Source organism: Gossypium hirsutum, chromosome A04, assembly GCF_007990345.1.
Source record: "Gossypium hirsutum isolate 1008001.06 chromosome A04, Gossypium_hirsutum_v2.1, whole genome shotgun sequence".
Taxonomy (NCBI): Eukaryota; Viridiplantae; Streptophyta; class Magnoliopsida; order Malvales; family Malvaceae; genus Gossypium; species Gossypium hirsutum.
The window spans coordinates 33,555,322-33,576,090 of record NC_053427.1 but is presented as its reverse complement, the minus strand read 5'-3'; the positions used below and the strand labels follow the sequence as shown (position 1 = coordinate 33,576,090).

Below are 20,769 nucleotides of genomic sequence, written 5' to 3'. Positions count from 1 at the left end.
GCAAATGCATGAATGCAAAGGAGGCATCAATTTTGATGCAATTCCCTTTAGAAAACTTCACTAGAAAATAAAATTCTTTACATAAAGCTAAGTTACAAATAAAACTTCGCTCTAATACTTAAAGTCTTAATTTTCCTAAAGAACGAGGCTAGCTCCTGCCCCCGATCTGACTCCAACTCGTACTTCACCCTCAGTATGTCTGCTTGTACTGCTAAAGCTTGCAAGTAATCGGCTACCTCCCGAATCTGGGTTATGGCTTCCCCCATAATGTAATCCCTGTTTCTAACTTGGTCTTGCGCATGGTGAAGCTGTTCCTTCCAACGCTCCTCACTTGCCTCGAAAAACTGAATCTGCATTTCACAGTTTTGTAGTGACGCTTCTAATTCTTCTATTTTTCCTCTCATTTTTTCTACCTTACTCAAGCTTGCCCTCAACTCCATTACGGTATTACGGCTTCGGTATTGATGAAGAGACTTCTCGAGTTCTGCCACTCTAGCCCTCAATTCACCTCATTCACTTTTGCTTTCTAACAGACTCTTCTCTAAATCCTCATTTCGTACCTGAGCCTCTCGAAATTTCCTTTCCCATCGGTCGGCTTTGGTCTTTTCCTCTCGAATTTTATGGCGCCATTGTTCGAAAGTTTTACCTAACCCCGCAGTCCTCATAGACAGGCGTAACTTCTTATTATCTGTCTTCAAGCTGTCTAGATCTTCTTCGGCCTTACTTTTCCCTTTTCTCCACTTCTTAGCCTCTGATCTCTGAACGTCTATGTCTAATCTCAGATGCATCTTTTCTTCCTCCAATTGTTCGATCTTTTTCCCAAGCTCAGAACTCTTCTTCTCCAAGTCTTGCTTTATAATTTCCAACTCTGACAGGGCGATTTGTAATTGTTCCACCATAGGTCGAGTATCTTCCAAATTTGGCCTAGGAAGATTATCATTGACCTTCTTCCTAAACCATCCATTATATTCAGGAGTCACCATGGAACCAACAACCAACCTCTTCATCCAGCGAGTTTGCTTCCAAGCATCTAATAGTTCCCGAACTTTCTTCTTATAGTGGTCACCTTTATATGGGAAATCCCACTGAGCCAGCCGGTAAGTCATGGGTACCAACTACCTCGATTTATACTGTCTTAATGCAAGCAACTGAGTATACCCAGTAGCTCCCCAAATTCCTAACAACGGTACCCCGTCAAAGTTCCCACATCGATACAAGATCTCATTGGGAACCATCCAATAAGCTCTCCATTCTATATCCCCCTCTTTGAGGTTTTGGAGGATTTTCATCCACTTCTCCTCTGAAATATCCTCTCTCCTTTGTATGGCTGCCTTCTCTTTTAACGGGGAATAACCTTCAGAAAAGACCCGATAAGAAACCTTGTCCACCTTCCAAAAGTGCCCATGAAACCATACTATCAACAGCTGCACACATCCAATAAACCGCCCCTCGCCCTTTTTCCGATAGAAGCTCAAGGATCTGAACGTCTCAGCCAATATTGCCGGTACAGGTGTGATTCCCTTCTCAAGACGATCGAATAAGTCGATGGCTGCCTCATCCACGTGCCTCAAAGCCTTGGGAAAAATTACCAATCCATAGATGCTTAAGGCGAAGATGTCGACCCTCTTTCTTTCATCCGGATGTGTTAAAACCAACTCTCTCAAATTCTCCTAAAGGATGCATTTACTATATCCCTTTTGTTGAATCCGAGTAGTGACCCAAGGCTCGCTCATCCCTGAAATATTCATCAATTTCTTCGCGAAAGTTTGACCATTAAAGACCTTGGCATAAGCTCTTCTAACTTGAACTTTTGGACTCCTGAGCAGGGTAGTATATTCCTCCACGGTAGATACTAAATCCACTTTCCCAAAAGTGAAACACTTGTAAGCAGAATTCCAAAACTGAACCATAACTCGAAACAGGTGCTTATCCACCTTAATATCTAGCAAGTAAGATATATCACCATAGCTTTGATAGAACAACTGTTTGGTTCCTTCATCCCAACAAGCCCATATATCTCTCAACTCTTGCAACTCATTCTGTGCTACATTGACGCGAGTGAATTCCTGTAACTCTCATGTATATCATTCTGCCAAGCTATCCCCTTTCTCCGATTGTAACTTCTCTGACCATGCGCGGACGACTGCATTATCCTCAACTTTATTAAGAAATTCATTCTCCATGTCAAACTTTCTAACTTAGTAATCGAATACGAATCAACACCTCCTTTAGTATGCAATGTCATGCAAAACACAATCAAAACAAAACACAAGTTAGTATCAAATAATAGTGGTAAAATACAAGCACAAAAAAGATAATTATAACACATATATGGGCAAATACTAAGGTTTGGTGCGGCTCCACCCAAGGATAGCTCTTAAGGTTTACTATATGTGGTTTGATTCTAGAGATAAGGTACCTAAACTAGCAGATTCCTCAATCCTCACCCATTATAGGCTTATATGGATCAAGTTCGATTCAGGGGAATACATTTCCCTATGACCATGCAGAGATGAAAATCTCACGAAATCATAAGTACGGATATATCCCGGAAGCAATCCACTAGCCCATACGGAGGTGAAAACCTCACGAAAGCATAGTTTCTTACTCCCACTTAGAAGGTGTGACCACAGCGGTCATGCAATGAAATGCAGTATTATTCTAAAAGCCTGAACAATAACAATCATACAAACAAATGCAATCATGATAAAACATATCTTTGATACTTCGACAAAAGGACAACAAATAATCAATTTTATGGCCAGACTCTCTTATTTGTCCCTAGTGGAGTCGCCAAGTTGTCGAAACCATTTTTTTTATTTGAAAACAAAAACGTGGACCGACTCTGAAAACTAAATATGGAGTCGCCACCAATATTTTTTGTTTAGGTGTGATTGGATCACCAAGAAGTTTGGTCATTTTAATAAAACATTTTGGTTTACTAAAACAACGATTTTGATCTATGAAATTTTGAGAAAACAGGTTCGGGAGTCGGTTACGTATGAGGAAGGATTAGTACCCTCATTATGCCTAAAATTGGTACCAAATTGATTAAATATTGTCCTTATGCCTGAGATTTAAAAGATTTTTTCAAAAGTGGTTCCTTTTATAAACATTTGAATAGCCCAAGTTGGTCGTCAAAATTCTCTTATTTCAGAGGAATATGACATCACATCTAGCACGATAGGACACGATCCTTTATACCCTCGAAAACACGATAAATTTCGACTTCCAAAAGTTTATACGTTGAAAATCACAAAAGGATGCCCAATTATTTAGTCTAATGAAAAAACCGAAACCCAGCACAGTAGGGCATGATTCATCGAATTTATAGACATCGAACATTGCGTTATTTTAGAATTTAGAGAACATGAGTGAAATTCTAAAGGGATATTTGATTATTTTGAACAAACGGGAAATTGCAACCCAGTACGATAGGGCACGATTCCCCGAATTGCCAAACATCGAACATTACCTTCATTTTGAAGAATCTTTAAAGACATGAGTGAAATTCCAAAGGAATATTCGATTATTTTGAACAAACGGGAAATTGCAACCCAACACGATAGGGCACAATTTCCCGAATTGCCAAACATCGAACATTGCTTTCATTTTAAAGAATTTTTGAATGAATAGTTATAAAACTAGCTTAAAACGCATTAAAAGGGAAACAATGAACATGGGATGATATACACATATAAAATACAACACTTGATGAATGAAGATAAAATAGTCTTATTTAATCAACTAACAAAACAAACAATCAAATATAGCTAACCTAAAAATATAACCCAATTTCAATCATGCATGGAAAATAATTGATATAACAATACCAAAACGAAAATAATAATATAACAATACCAAAACAAAAATAATAATATAACAATACATCACAACAAAACAAAACAAAACAAAACAATACACACAATTGTATGCCACAATAATATACAAAGCCTAATATGATATAATCAATACAAGACATACAAAATAAAATGAAAATAAAAAAACAATGTGGTATACAACTAGTTTGAAATAATGATAAACACGTAATGTATAATATATGAATTGATGGATTCAAAAAAACAAGAGATATATGTAATCTTTTAAATGAGTGTTATAGAATAGATATCTTAAATCAAATAATATACAAGGTGTTAAAAACATTTTAAAAATACATGCAATAAAGGTGAATTTAATAATATATATAAACATGAACGGATAGCTAAAATGTATGATAAAATAGAATTTTAGAAAATATACTATATACATAATGGATTGAAAGCATACACACTCACACATTTACATATATATAAATTTAAAAGCAATCACATGTAAAAATAACATAGAAATGATAATACATGTAAGATTAAATTAATTTGGTTATATGTGTACAAATATATAAAAGCATTTAAATGAGATACTACATAATATATATTAATAATATGACATAAAGAATAATCTCAAAATAAAAATTTTATAAACACAAAAAAAAAACAAAGTTCTCAAATAACTTTACACACATAATTAAATGAATTTTAAAAACAATAAGTATTTTTAAATAGCAAGCTCAATATGAATATTTAAATGAAATTTTACACATAATGTAAAATAAAATAACGATTTCAAAATAATGATTTATTTAAACAAAAATAAAAGTTATTAAAAGTTCTGACACCTAAAAAAGGCATTAAATGAATCTCCTCAAAAATAATGAATCATATAAACAAAAACCTAATTGAAATAAAATTAAAATGAAAAGGAATAATTTGAAAATAAAACAATAACAATAAAAAGAACCAACATGTGATGCGCGCAAATGCGTAGGGACTCAAACTGGAAATAATTCAGGTCCCAAAACACAGTGTTTAGGCGCTGATTGAATTGTAAAGCATTCAAATTACAAAGCTAAATTCTAAAAATGAAGTAAAACCGGCAATGCACGAATGAATGCTTATGCAAATGAGGGGGACTTAACGCGCAATTACCCCTCACCGCAGAAACGAGCGGATCCCAGGGGTGAAGAACCGGATCGGGGCGGGTATGGACGACACGGCATCGTTTTAGAGCTAATGAAAAAAGCTCAAAACGGTACCGTTTTTGGTCCCATAAAAAGGCTAAAGCCAAGCCTCAATCAGCCGAACTACCCTAGCCCCATTTCCTCTTCTCCAGCAAACCCTAAATGCCCATCTTAAGAGCCGATTTGCCACCATGAACAGCGGCCAGCCGAATCGAGCCTCGGGGTTGTCTTTTTAGCCTTAAGGCATCCTCTATGCTTCGATTTCAATGAAGTAGAAGATGACCCACGACGCTTTCACGAGGTAAGCCCCTTTTCCTTTTTCTTATTTTTCCCTTGAATATCAGAATCACAAATCCGGCAGAATGAAATGAAAGAAAATAAAGCGTTTAGAGATTTTTGAATCGGGAATCACCTTGCTCTATTTTTTTTCTCTATTCTGATTGCTTTCTATTACCTTTTTTGTGTGCATAACCTTACAAATGATGAAATCTCTTGGCTTTATAGCCGAAGAGATGAAAATGATAATAAATAAATAAATAATACAATATTCCTTTGTTTTTTGTTTTTGTTTTGCTGTGCGTTCGTCCCTTTTTGCAGATACGGGGTGTGCGTGGCGCGTGTACGGGGGTTGTGCTAGCGTACGGAGGCGTGGACATGACTGCTGAAGCGCTGGAGGGTACGGAGGCATGGTGGCCTGACTGCGACGCGAGGGGGGAGAAACCTTAGGTTTCTGGTGTTTTAATTTTTCGGGCCTGCTGGGCCGTGAATTCTTAGGCCTTGTAATTGGACTGTTGGACTGTTGAAATTTAATTTCATTTATTTTTTAATCTGGGCCAAAATTGGCCTATTACAGCCTGGACTTGGCTGGTGTTCATTGTTGAAGAACACCCCTTAAAGGGTTTCGGGGAAAAGGTAGAGAACTTGTTTGTTGAGAGTTCGTGGTGAAGAAATTGTTCGTTGAGAATTCGTATCAAGGTGGAGATTGTTAATTTTGTGTGACTTAAATTCCTATTAAAATAAAATAAAATACAAGTAGAATTCGTATATAACTACTCTTCTTCTATTTGATATTGATTGTACGAGTAGAATTCGTATAGAAATTCTCTCATTCTATTTGACATTGATTAGGATAAGATTTTTCAAGCTATAAATAGAAGTAGCCGAAACTCCTCTTATATCATTCGAATTTCAACATTGTGAATTTTTCTTCTCTTCTGCCTATGGTTTTTTCCAAAAGAGTCTCCACGTAAAATCTGTGTTCTTATTTTTCTTTCTTTTTAATTTGCGATTATTCTATATTGTCATTATCGACATTCAATTTTTACAAGTGGATGGGAGCTAAAAGCTTGAGTGGCACTTCTACCATGAGCTTCAGCTTAGAAAAAGCTTTTACCAAAATATTCAAGGATTTATCAATATTTTTAAGACTTAGGGTTTAAGGTTTATAAATATTGATAAAACTTTAGAAATATTGTTAAATCCTTAGATATTTTGGTAAAAGATAATTTTGTAGTCTTAGAAATATTGGTAAATCCTTAAATATTTTGGTAAAAGTTTTTCCTAAGCTTGTTTTTAGTGGAGTTTCACCATAGAATTTCCCAAAAAGAAGATTTTATTTCTTTTTTTTATAAAAAATGAAGAGAGAGAGAAAAAAACACCTACCTTGATTCATGCTTGAAAATGAGGAGAAATAGTGTTTTCTCGTCAAGTCTAACCTTAGTTTTGAAAGAGAACCTTGTATTTTAGATATCCATCATCTTTTCCATTTGGTACATGAATTGAAATGAAGAAAAGTGATGAAAAAATTTGTTCTAGTGTAGAGAACTAAAGGAGAACGCTAAGAATAGTGCTTTCCTTTTTCTTCTACCATTAAAATAGCTTATTAAGTAATCAACCCGAAAAATGAGGGGGAAAAGGATTCAGTAGTTGGAATGAGGTGTAAGCATATTTCATGAAAGGCATAACATACTTTAATTGTAGCTTGTATATGTTCGAGACTGGTGATTAACCATCCCCAAGGATGGGGAGAGTTCCCCGATGTAATAATTTTCAACTTCCTTGATATAAAACAACTTTGTAGAACGCTACAGTTGACCATTCGTTTGAGATGATTATGTTTACGAATTTTATTTAGCTGTCTTGAATTTACCAAGGATAACAATTAAACTGAGTTTACAAAACGAAAGGAAAGAATGGAAAATGAAAAAGCATAGCATCTTGCAAGCCTCTCCATCAAGGGTCAAAATATATATATCACTTGTCGGTCAACCTTGTGCATTTGTTAAGTTAGACAACAGCGTAATCAATGTCTAAATTACAACCGATCCTTATTTGAGAATCGTTTCTTCTCTTGAATTTGACTCGAGTTCAAGTCACAAAAACTTTAAAATCAACTCAAAATTAAAGAAATTGACTCGAAATTAAAAGCTTAATACACAATTGAGTTTAATTAAATTTAACTTTTATACTCGAGTTCAGCTTCAATTTGAGATAGAAGTTAAATTATTCAAACTTGAGTGAAAAGCAACAAAAAATTAGTTATAGCTCGAACTCTACATGAAATAAAAATCAAAATCAAATTACTCGTATTTGAGTAAAAAACAACAAAAACTTGGTCTTGTTTTACAAGCTGCTTGTGCTCGACAAGGACCGGGCTAAATTAAATTTTCTTTAAACTTGCAAGCACAGATATCTTACACATCTGCTCATGTAAATAGATAAAAAGTCGACTCATTCTGATTCAGTCCACAGAATCTACTGTAACAACCTAGCAATTTTACAGTTTTTGCATCACTTAGCATCTATGTAATCCAGGTTAAACAATGTGTAGAACTTGTCTTAAACATGCCACTTTGGAGAACGGCATAATAGCAAATCAATTTTAAAAAACCCCAGAAAGCATCCATGTTCAGCATATTATCAGCTTACATTCTGATAATGGCTATTGTCTAATAGATTTTCCTTCTATGTTGTTCCAATGGGTCACAACAAACGAAATCAAAAGTCACTTGGGAGTTGGGGCATACACAAAAAGCTTCAAATATGAGCAATATGACATCCAAGTTCAGATGCCTGTTACTCAGTCCGTCAATATAAACAAGGGACTTAAGGGACATGCTAATATTCATCTCAAGCAAACCATTCAAGAAACAGAAATGAAATGACAAACAAATTCAAATGAATTCTGAAAAAACAAAATCTCATACCAGCAAAGCATAATAAAAGGGGAAAAAACCCTGATCTCATACTGAAAGCCCTCAAACATTATATGACACTCTCCCAACTTCTCTTTCTTTCTCTACATGCAATAAAAACAATGACACGAAGGGGGTAAACAATCTAATGAAAAACTATAAGCTGAACTTGGATTTTCTTTCATAGTAAGATTATTGTATACCCAATTATAAAGTACTCTCAGACTTCCATATTCTGGGAAAGAAGGTAGGGACTGAATTGCCAAGCAGTCACCTATACCTAACCACTATATCAGAAGAACGAAAACCTTAACCCGTTACTCGCTGCAAACAAATTGTACTGTTCAATTGTAGACTCTTTTTTATTGCAACCATAACTTTCAACATGATCTGCTGAAAACTGGGAAGAAAGTTCTTCCACAATCTCATCTTTCAAAGCGACAGGATTCGATTTGCATCCTGTTGAAAGAGCCACAGGCCCGCCAAAATGGAACAAAGAAAAGCTAGAATCATCCGCATTTGATTTCACAGAGAAATCATTTTGCCTACCTTGTCCTATTGCTGTTTTTTCTGTTGCATGCAGCCTTCCAGGGACAGCCCTCTCTGCATTAAATTCAGTGAAAGCTTCACTTGTTCTACCAGGCTTTGGAATCAGAGTTCGCTCCTCTGCATACAAGCCATTGGCTTCTGAAACTGGCTGATAAACTGGAACAGGATCAGGATTAAATGGGGGAGCAGCTAAATGCTGCAGAGTACCATATGGCATACATAAATGTGAGTTTCCGTTTAAACCATAGCCAAGAGGGCCAGTATAAAGATATGGGTTTGGAGGAAAAGGCACTAAACCATTTGCTGGAGTTGCTGGCCAAGATACAGGATTCTGATGGTAGTAACCCATGGTTGAAGGAGTTGGATACACTGGAAATTGTATATGTTGGCTATGCACTGATGTAAACATGCCTTGATGTTGAGAACCCATAAAGGCAGTTGGTTTTCCATTATCAGAATTTTCAGCGGTTTTTGTTGGCAGATTTCCTGGAGCTTTGTTCCCTGTACCATCAGGTTGATGTCCAAACAATGCGTGCCTTTCCAAAGCAACCCCTCCATCAGCATCCTGTTTTTTATCTATTCCTTTCACTTGACACTCAGAGAATCCATTTTCAATGCAGATTGATGCATCTCTCCTATCTGATTGTTGACAGGCATCTTCAGAATCTGATGTTGATGAAGATTCCAGATTTCCATGATTTGAAGCAGAGGTATTGCTATCTCCTTCGCTAAGGCATGAAGAGCAGTTATCAGAATTAGAAGTGCTACTCATTGTAGAATGAGGAATTCCATTCAAAGTGAGTTTTCTATTAGGACAAATTCTGACTTCCTCATAAGCAGTATTCAGTGAAGAACATTGATCATGTGTTTCCGCATGACAGTCCTTATCTGTTGCAAGGTTGGAGTTTCTTGATCTGTTAACATTTCTATGCTCATGATCAATTTCACCCAAATTTACACTAGCTTCATTTGAGCGCATCTCACTAGATGACTTAACAAAGTTGTCATCAGGCCCAGCTCCTTCAACGTAAGTAGAAGACCTCAAAGCAATATCTGTATCAGAGTTGCTCCGGGGGTACTTTTTATGGACTTCTGTGGGCTCCCAAACTTTCTTGGAGTAAAGTGAATCTCGATCAGAAGGATTGTTTCCTGCAATAATTTTATGTTTCAGCTTTCCATGATCTTCACGCATGTAAACTTGTTGATTATACTTGCTACCACAATAGAGTTGCTTGGGCATAGCCAATTTAGATTCAGCCTTGCTCAAAGATTTGGGCTCTCGACCTACTCTAGTTGCAGACACATGTGGCTCAATCTTGGTTCTGTATTCATTGTGTTCACCGCAGCTGCAGATGTCATATCTGTCACTCCGGCCATTGGAACACTGATACTTCTCAGTGTACTTAACACCACAATTCCGACCATTGGATTTCACATTGGTTATCCTTAACTGCCTATTTGATCCATTGATGTTCCTCAAAGGAGACTCGAAGTTTTCACTTTGATGCCGTGGCTCATATCTATTAACAGGAGCGCTTTCTGAAACAATAGCAAATTGGCGTCGATCACACCATTTCATAGACGGATCAAATTGACCATCCTTGCGAAATTTCAATCTCCGACGGGAAAATTTTGATTGCTCCCTTATAAAAGAGCCATTTCCATCTTTTACCTTTGTACTTTCTGCATCAGGACTATCAAGAGAGTGATTTTGCAAACTTGAGGTGGAGTGCCCATCTAAAAACTGTTCATCTTGAACATCTGGAGAACGAGGTCTTGACACAATAATATCACCTGTGTCACTCACGGAGTCTCTGCAATTAATAACAATATTTTCTTCAACCTCATGAGTTAGTGAAGATTCTTCCTTTGCGACATCAGGAAAAACAGGAGTAGTACTTTCAGCACATTTCTTTTCTTTCTCTCTTTCTTTTCCTTTCAGTCTCTCCTTTCTCCTGAGCTTTTTCTCCCGTTCTTTTGTTCTTTTCCTCTCCTTGCGTTCTTCCTCTTCACGCTTTTCCTTCTCTTCTTCTTCAAGAAGCTTCATCTGTAGAAAATAAGTAGGGACAGTAATATCTATCAAAAAACATATTGAGAATATCCTCTCCCATATTTACTGACAAGCATAAAGAAAAATCCATCCCGAAGAATCACCAATTATTCATACCTGCTTTTCTAAAGTAATAATTTCCTTGCATGCAACATAAATGCGTTCTTCCAACAGCTTAACAGCAAGACTAACAAAGATACTATGTGCATTCTGGCGAGCAGTTCCTTCCCTAAAAGCCTTTTCAACCTGAATATCAAAATGGATCAATTATTTATAAGTTCATAAAAAGAATTTTAACACTAATGAGAACACAAACAACTGAAACAGATTGATTTGTATGTTTTCTGTGCCACAACTTCATAGACACAACCCCTAAGAACCACAAACCAAATCCAGTTTATTCCCACCAAGTAAATAGTTTGACTCCAACAAGCAAAACAGGATGGGGCAAGTTAGCAAGGGTGGCTTGATACTTGTCTCAAAATATCATTGTTTAGAGAACAAACTCATTGCATTCCTCCATCCAGCCAAGTAGCTAGCTATGGTATAGTGATCCTAAGGTAATCTTTCTTAAAGTAATTCCAATCTTCCCAATTCTATGTATCACTCATATACGTATCCTAGTCATTAGTTGAATGTACATTCTTCATCCTTCTCAAACCATAAAATTCAACAAACCATTTTAAATAGAGATTCTGTTAAAAACAATGGAATGAAATTCTGATTAATAACTTTCCTGCCACGAACTAACAGGTCAAGTCATTGATATACACAGGACTTTTGTTATATTCCAAATGACCACACACATAGCTTTTAAGTATCAAATGGAATGATAGAATTCCACAGCTCTCTTTAATGAAAAGAATGGCAGGTACATGCAAGACTTTAAGGCCCAATGAAAAGGTATGCACATGCCTGTTCCTTAAATATAACAGTTGCAGCATCAAGAAGAAACTCTCGAGCAAGTTCAGGACTCTTCGCATGCTTTTGTGGACGGGAGCATTCTCCATCGAGCTCATTTCCATCGTTGTCCATGGAATCATCATCCTGAAAAGATAAGAGTTAATAATCGCTACTATCCAAACAACTTCATTTATAAACTTCACAAAGTTTTTAACTACCTCTTCTTCCTCTGCCTCTTCAGCATGCTCAAAAAAGATTCCAATACTTTCACCCCTAGTGATTGTAACATAACCGTCTCCAACTACAAGTCTGCAATGCACACATTGTTGGCCTTTCAACGCATGGGCTTTTACAGAAATCTCAGAGCAGCGGCCATCCAATTTCCAGGCCCTTAGAGTGATATAACATATACTCAAGCCACCAAGAACCAAGCCATTGACTTGAACAGTCCCATTCATGCCAACATTTTCAAATTCCATGATATCTGATTTTCCTTCCCCAGTTCCAACTGCCCACTCAAAGTGGTGATAAGTTCCAATTGTGTCAGCAAAAGTTTGACGCCAATCAGCCTGGACACTGTCATCAGATACCTGGGCAAGTAAGACAAATGTTGCATAAGTTGCTTATATTTTGAGAAGTCCCACACCAAGCTCAGTAATTATTACTCTAGAAGTCAGAATTCAAATTTCAACCATATATTCTTTACGAACTGTTATATTAAAAGATTGAACATACGCAAGTATCAAAAGAATAGTCAATGCACCAAAAGGTCAAAGATATGGATACCTCATACAGAAAGGCTGTATCTCCAACACAAAACCAACTAGTGCATCGAGGTTCTCTACGCATGCGTTTTAGCTCCTTCAGCTCCTTGAACTCACGGATAACGTTCCTTCTGCAATCTCTGCAAAATCTCTTGCTGTCAAACCTGAGCCAAAATGCAAAGATGAGAATGAGATATGACATGCATACAGAACAATAGCTAGCAGAAGTCTACAGCAATGTTCCATATAGAATGAGTCTCAAAAGTGCCAAAAGAGGCTTTTGCAATGTAAAAGTAACATTAATTTTAGCATAAAGCTTTCTGAGAGGAAAAATAATGAATAAAATGTCACCAGTTTTAGTAGGTAACAACTAACAGAGAACCTATTTTTCATATTCTAAGAAAGTAAGGGTTGTTTTTGTTACGGAAAATGAAATCTGCAAAATGATTCCCCCACTTTCTGGTGTTTGTTTTACAGAAAATGAACTTTAGGTCAACAGAATATTACCCCTTTCCTTTTTCAATAAAGCACAAGACATTTCCTAAAAGTTGAAGTGAAGAAAAATGGATCAATCCCCTAAATATAGAGATTCATCCCTTCTTGTATAGAAGCTGAAGCAAAGCAAAGAAAAGATTGATCCCTGAAGTTAGGGACCAATCCTTTTTATGTCAATGTAGAGTTTTCGAAAAAAGTTGAACAACAAAAAGTATTTTACACAGAATGATCAAAACAACAGAAAATATCACCTTTTCCAATAAATAAGTTCATTTTCCTCAAAACAAACAGACCAAAAGATGTAGGAAGCCTTAATGGATGATAATTTTGTCATCCTTCTACTTAATCACCAAATAAAGGAAACGAACGGTAATGAGGCAAGAGGTGAAAAGAATATACAGCCATTCCAGTCCATTAAACGTTCCATTTTTACTGTTCAAAACAAATTGTATCATATTCACTTTTCTAGAAGGATGACACAAATTTTACTCTCAATATGCCTCTAACCATATACACCAACCCAACCATTTTTTCATCCTCAATAAGTAACAACTTCTCAACAACGACACCATTCCAATACCATTCTTTCTGACCAATTTCCTAGTGCCTGTATCAGCAGTAGCGACAATAATTGCTCAAAAATTTCTCTAGTGAAAGTTTAATGTCTTAGTTAGCAACATCTGACTCCATCATAACCACAAATATTAAATGAATTGAAAAGGTAACATTAAGGATAATAAGCATGACAAAAAATCATGTAGAGAAAGCAACCTGTTAAAGAAAGATCACATGGTGAGCAAACAAAAAATATATATAAAGGCCGTTTTTTTTAGGAACAGAACTGACGCAAGCAGTGCATGCTTCTTTTACTCACCCTCCCTTGTTCATCTAACATAAAGTCACTTGGAAGCACAAACATTGAAACAAAGCAACACGTTCACGATACCATCCTTAAAAAGATCATTTCCATGTCTCCCCACAATCTCTTGATAGCAGGGTTAGTAAAATCAATTTCATCAAATATTTTATCTTGCTTCTCCTTTGCTAACAGAACTGGAGAGCCTACAGTTGACTACCCAGAGGAAGGAACAGAATAACTTCAAGAGAAGAAAAGAGAGAGAAACAAGTTACTCATCATCCATTTATGAGTCCAGATCATAAGATCTTATTGTTTTCGTTCTCTAAAAAGAGCTGTAACTTTTGCTGAATATGGAAAAATTTTGGCAACATAACTCAGCCTCATTATCCACTTTTAGGATTAACAGTCCTCTGAAGGAAGCAGTACCTAAAGTGTTTCAGGTTTCTTACTAATTTACATATTAAAAAGCTGCTAGGAATAGAAAATTTTTGAAGACTAGCCTCTCCAGACCTAATGGTTTCTTATCATGCTTGAAAGCCAGAAACAAGTCATTAAGCTATACTCAGGAGATTGTAGCAGGATTTTTAAATATGTTCAGGATCAGCCCTAGAGTTACACCACTGTATGAAGAACAAACTCATTTAGCTAAATAATAGTGAGTAGTTTTATTTCAGGATTTTCCATTTAAAAGACTTAGACTACGATAGCTAGGAAATCAGATACTTAATGTATAATTTACTTTGCAGGGCTAGTCAAAGTGTCACCATGGAGAAGAACACAGGATATATAAAGATTTGAGAGACACACAAATGAAAATTTCATGTCTTTCTACTGTCTCTTCATCCTGAAATTCCACCACAAGCCTTATATTTCTAGCTCCAATGAGAACTAGTACATCAATGATTATCAGGCTTCACATTGTTCAGCGGCTAAACAACATAGCAAATGGAACACATTCAACCATAAACGAGCTACAGACACACCTGTACATGAGCCTCTCAATGAAATCTTCTTCCTTCATTCTTAAAAGAGATTGCCGAGTTTCTTCTCCAAGAGCTGACCAGAAATCCACCAAGGTTTCGCAAGAAAGCCTGGCAGTGTGTAGAGCACATGTTTCTCTTGTTCCATGTCCTCTTCCATAACTGGGAATTCCTTGGCTAATCCAACCCCGACCTCCCCCACCACAAGCATCAGGATAAAGCAATTCACGCTCCCGCTCTCTTGCACGTGCACTGTCAAACACCTGATTCAACTGAAACATTAACAACTAGACGAAAAGGAAAAACATAACCAGAGAAAACAATTTGATCAACACGAACATTTTGGAGACCCTTGAGTGACTTTGAGCACAAATAGCAATCAAGAAGTGTCAGTGAACCATCACGACTTGTGGTCAAACCTCCCCAAGGATGCACGGAGGGATTCTGAATTTCATCTTGTGACCCATCTGGCATACTCAATCCTCCATCACTTGGACTTTTTGAGAGTCCTGGCCGGTTGTAATGAAGGCTACCAGCTACTCCCTCCTGCTGCAAGGATTTTCCATACATGACAATCTGCAAAAAACCTTCAAGCAGTAGCCCATTACATCTGGAGCAGTACATGTTCTTGCGAGCTTGCTCAAAAAGGGTTTGTTTGTCAATTCTAAGAAGCTCCTGTCGAGCTTGTAATGGAAGCTCACTCCAGAACTGCAATACAAAAACACAGCTCTTTCTAGTAACTAATCAGAAAATAAAATCAATAAATGATGTACGTATAAACCACATTGCTATTTAGACAGTATAATCAATGACATTATTTTTGGTACATATGGAGAGTGGAGAAAGAATGTGGAGACCCAATAGGTCTTGGGCTAGGGCTACACAAGGGAAGTATCTCTAACCTATTCCATAGACTCTGCCTCCTCCCATCCCAAAGACTCAAACTAAATTCTTAAAATTGGTGTTTCACCTTCTAACCACTAGGGTGCCGCCTTGGGCACAGCACTATTCTCATTTGCCAATGGCAAACAAGAACCAATCCTTGAATTCCAAATTCCTCCTCAATCACGTACCAATACTTGTGATAGCCAAAAAAAAATTACAAAGACCTTGACCAAAAGCCACATAGAGCTCAACAAGAGTAAAAAGATTCTTTAAGAACCGACAGTAACGAAGTAAATTATCAAACTTCTAACTTTTATTTCTTCCACTACTAAATTCAAAACCAGGAATACCCTAAAAGATCAGTGCCTTGTCACTAAACAAAATTAGGCAGCTATTTTCTGCTGTCTCCAAGCAAAGGCAGATGTCATTAAACCACAAATCCTCAATACTAGAATCAAAATTGGCACATAATCAAAATTAATGGAATCTGATAAACAATAAACAAATCCAATTAAATTAAAATCCAATCCAAACTTTAACTACGCATTAGATAAATAAAAAAATCAACAAGAAACACTGATCCATTCGAATCCCAATTCAATTAAAATAATTATATCACCAAAACTTTCAACAAAAAAATTGAAGTGAAGAAATAAAATCGAATACCTTCTGAAGTTGATTGTAGCTAACATCATCGCGATGCTTAGACCAAAACCCAAATGAGGCACTACTATATTGCTCATTTCTTTGCGCTAATCCTGGCATCCTTTGATTTCTTAAATTCTCTTTGATTTACACTTATTTACCAATCTTTCCATCCCCGCCCTTCAATTCCGTGTTTTTTTGCCGATCCAAAAGAATAACCGATTCAATCGGATTTAACAATAAAATAAAATAAAATTCCGAGTTCGTGAAAATGATGATGGATGGTTTTCTTTTTTTTTTCTCCTTTTTGGGATCCAAATCGGATTGAATTTGAGAAAGAGATCGAAGAGATAATGGAAAAATCTGAAGGGGTGGGCTTTGAGGGTTGATGACGATGATCAGATTTGGAGCTGCATTTTATTTTATTTTTATTTTTTATTTTATAATCTTATATTTTGTAAATGAAAATCAGTGAGAAAGCATTCTGAAGTTGCTTTGTTTGTTTGGCAAGGGGGAAAAGGGATTGACGGTTAAATTGGAAACAAAAAACGCTTTGTTTGTTTGTTAATAAAATGTTTTTTAAAAAGTAATTTTTAAAAAAAAATTATTTTTTTGATGTATAGATAAATTTGTATAAAATATTTTTTATTTTTGGTAGATTTCTTAAAAATATTTTTTAGAAAAATTATTTTTACATATATTAATAAATTTATATATATTAATAAAATTATATTTTAAATTATTTTTACATATATTACAATAATTTATTTATAAATAAATAATTCAAATTAAATATATAATAATACTCAATTATTAAATTAGAATATTAACTGTCATAAATTAAAAGCAATTAAAGTCAAATAAATTATTTGTAATTGTGTTATAAAAATTAAAAAAAAGGATCGAATAATTATAAATTAGCTTCCAAACCACAATTAATACTAGAAATTAATAATATTATCTAAATGCATAATTAGTAGTACACCACATAATAACAATAATATTGTTTTAGTGCATAACTAATATTACACTACATTAAAAGTATCAATATATTCAACCTTGAGAAAAATTTTGAAGCCAAATTTTTTTATGCTTCTTACTTGAAAACATTTTTTTATCATAAATTTCGTATCAAATACAGCTCACCAATTTTTAGCTTTGAATGTAAAGCATAATGTTAAGATTCTAGGAATAATTGAGATTTGTAATGATGCTAGTAAACAATGGTAAAAGTAAGTTGTTATGATCATAAATATACAGTATTTTCCAATAGACGACCAAACATAATAAGTGAATCAAAATGTGTTGGCCATGGACTCGATTAGGAGTTGGTAACCTTCTGGTACTGTTGTCTCTGTGCTAACACATGCTGCTAGTGTTAGAACATCGGAACCAAGGCCATGAAACATGGCTAGAAACAGCAGCAAATGGAAATCCGCGATACGCTTCACGAATGGAAGGCTCTTTGTCTTATCTAGATGATTCTTCAGTGTCCTCATTGCCACGAAGTTGTTCTGGTTCTCAATAAGAAAGGTCGATGAAAGTGATCCCTGCATCAAAGCAACCATTCATTTGTGTTTCAGAGTAATTCTTAAGTAAAACACAGGTCCAACTCCAACCTGAGAAATAAAAACATAATAACAACCACTCTTGTATTTATTGTAAGACTAGTAGCGAACATAGGTGGACTTCGTTAAGCCACATACGAGTCTGCTAGCAGAAAATGACAGTCGATGATGTTTTTCAGGAGCCTTATACTCTAATATTAGCGCTGCACATAGTTACACGCCTAACAAGGGTGATTAGATATTTCATTTGTTTCAAAAGTGATTGTCCGGTATGGTGCAAGGCATCAATCTCAGAGTGACAACAATCAAGACTAGACAATCATGTCTACTTCTAAACTTAAATACTAATATCAAACTTAAATACCATGAAGCGGTCATAGCAAGAAAAGATCGATTTGGAACAGACATCAAGCAAGAATGGTAATTAAGAAGTTGCAAAGTTTGATATAATTGTGGTTCTTGCTGTTTATATGTCTGATACATCAGATTAAGGCAGCTTGCAAAGTTAAACCTTTGACGTAGAGCCCAGGGTGTTACCGAATTTGCTCATAGTAGATAGATATATAAGTCAAAATAGTGTGTTTTAATGTAGATGAGCATTACAAATCAAGGGATGATATATTAATCAGCCATTACCAACAACAATATGTAGTTTTCTGAAATAAATGAGCAAAACTTAGACTAAATTTGTATGAAATTCGAAGCTTGACTTTAGATGAAAATTATTATGTCCCAAAATAGCTTTTCATGGGTTTGAGAAGTGAAAAACGGTGTATAAAATTTGTTTCATTCATCCTTAATCTTTGAAGTACATCATCAACTAAACTGAAAATAGACATTATGATTCATTCTAATTTCCAGAAATTCTTATCACATCAGTATAGTTGTTTATAAGCAAATTGATTCAAATTTACAAGTGAGAGTCATGTCAAGATTGATTTACCATATAAGACGAGACCTAAAAATAAGGTGGCAGTGCACAAACCTCCAAAAAAGCCCTTACCGACCATTTCTATAAGAAGTTCTGTAGCCTTTGAGGTATAATTGTTTTGAAGAAATCCCTGGATCATTACATTATAACAACATCTATTAGGCAAACAATCATACCTTTAGCAACATTAGGCTCAATGCCTAGCTTTTTCATTGTGCCAATGATATCTTTAGCTTTAGAAACCACTCCTTTCTTGTAAAGTGTATCGATCAATGTAGTATATGTGATGACATTGGGATTAATGCCTTGCTTTCTCATTTCGAAGAAGAGATCATGAGCCTCCTTTAGCAAGCACTTCTTATAAAGATAGTTAAGGAAAGTGCTATTTACTACAAATCGAATTCAAAACCTTTTTCTTCCATCATCCTTAGAAACCTAACAACTCAATCAATATTCCTAGTATAAAACAACCCATTCAGTATTGTAGTGTAAATAATTAAATTAGGTTGATATCCTTTTTCAACCATTTCATCAAACAAACTCACCGCCTGAGAAATCTTACTTCGTTGACAAAGTCCTTTAATCAAAGTGGAAAAAGTTACAACATCAGGTTTAACACCTAGCTTCAGCATTTTGACCAAAACAGAAAACCCAGAATCAATTCCACCAAGTTGACAAAAGCAATTAATCAAGATGTTGAAAAAATAACCGTTATGGGAAACTCCCAACAATTCCATTTGGCTATACAGAGAAACAACAGTGGCATAACATCTCATTCTAACCAGGGCTACTAATAATTTAGTGAATTCAACAATGGAACGCTTTGGGTGCTGCTCAATCATTTCATTAAACAAAGTCAAAGCATCATCAACATTATCGAAGCGATGATAAGTCTTTGGGTTTTGCCTAAAAGACATTGAACTCTCATTTAAAGTTTCCATGTGATTAGAAACGATTTTAAAATAACGAGCAAAAGAATAGTGGAAACTAGAAAGGTTCATTCCATCATTAACAATGGAATGAAGAAGTAATGAAGAATCAAGCTTACCCATATCCCGAAATTAAGAAAAACGAAACAGCAAGAGCTGAGCTTGAAATGAAACTTACAAATGGTGGCGACAGCGGTACTACCAGACAGTCGGTAAAAATACGGACAAATAAAGAACAAGAAGAAAAAACAATAGCTTTAAAAAGAAGATGCCATACCTTAAGCCAAGACCTTGAGAAGAGGAATGAGATTTGCCTTTGCCTGAGAAAGAGAGAAAGAGAGGAATGAGATTTGCAGAAAGAGAGAAAGAAGATGAAGAACAGAAGGAAGGGAAAAGGATTTTTACCCGTCTCTAGGAAAATGTCTTACCGGAAAAAAATCTGTAAGATATTTTCCATAAAACGCGTTGATTTTACCCATCTCTTAGGAAAATATTTTCCAAATGTAAAATCTTTTCAAGCTTCCAAACACCTTAAAACCTCCTGGTAAACAAACGGGCCCTAAGTTACAATTTATTACTTCTAAGGTTAAAAATTAAAAATAATTACTAAATAACTATCGGTTTTTTTACCTGAAAGGCATACTCCGCCTTCACTAAGGTCTCACAAATTAATTGCCTGTTAATATTATTGGATAATTAGAAATTCTATCATGCGAAAATGTATGTGAAAATTTTATATTCAAAATATGGATGTTAATTTAAAAATAGTGTATAATAAAAATGAAATTTGTAATTTAAAATTAATAAATAATAACATATGAAATATATACAATATTAAAATGAAAAAATAGATTAAATTGTGAATAAAATGAAATTTAACACGTAAAAACATCATATTAAGAATACTAAATATATTACAATTATTTATCATGACTTTATTATCAATTTTGAGTTAATGTCGAGTTGTGTAGGGGATAAATCCGGTTAAGCAATGAACAAA

General features: G+C 35.3%; 2 protein-coding genes across 24 annotated transcripts; both read right to left on the bottom strand.

Moving 5' to 3' along the window:
• Nucleotides 1-8,140: 8,140 nt before the first annotated feature.
• On the bottom strand, nt 8,141-16,854 carry LOC107952837 (uncharacterized). Its single transcript, XM_016888034.2, has 8 exons — nt 16,363-16,854; nt 15,151-15,519; nt 14,815-15,074; nt 12,500-12,641; nt 11,932-12,303; nt 11,726-11,857; nt 10,928-11,056; nt 8,141-10,807 (listed from the first exon to the last, which is right to left on the bottom strand). Exons 1-8 carry the CDS (start codon nt 16,459-16,461, stop codon nt 8,504-8,506), a joined length of 3,807 nt encoding a protein of 1,268 aa, XP_016743523.2. The 5' UTR covers nt 16,462-16,854; the 3' UTR covers nt 8,141-8,503.
• A 587-nt stretch (nt 16,855-17,441) lies between these two features.
• On the bottom strand, nt 17,442-20,311 carry LOC107952836 (NPL4-like protein 1). 23 transcript variants are annotated; one of them, XR_005925551.1, is made up of 5 exons: nt 20,175-20,301; nt 20,047-20,089; nt 19,386-19,459; nt 18,853-18,970; nt 17,442-17,891 (listed from the first exon to the last, which is right to left on the bottom strand). XR_005925551.1 is itself a non-coding variant. In XM_041111066.1 (5 exons), the coding sequence occupies exons 1-5, from the start codon at nt 20,246-20,248 to the stop codon at nt 17,637-17,639; spliced, it is 504 nt and encodes a 167-aa protein (XP_040967000.1). In that variant the 5' UTR covers nt 20,249-20,311; the 3' UTR covers nt 17,442-17,636. The 23 variants fall into 23 exon arrangements, 10 of the variants coding, with proteins under 10 accessions (XP_040967000.1, XP_040967002.1, XP_040967003.1 ...); XR_005925549.1 differs by having other exon boundaries at nt 18,895-18,970; XR_005925552.1 differs by having other exon boundaries at nt 18,895-18,970; nt 20,198-20,301.
• Nucleotides 20,312-20,769: the final 458 nt, after the last annotated feature.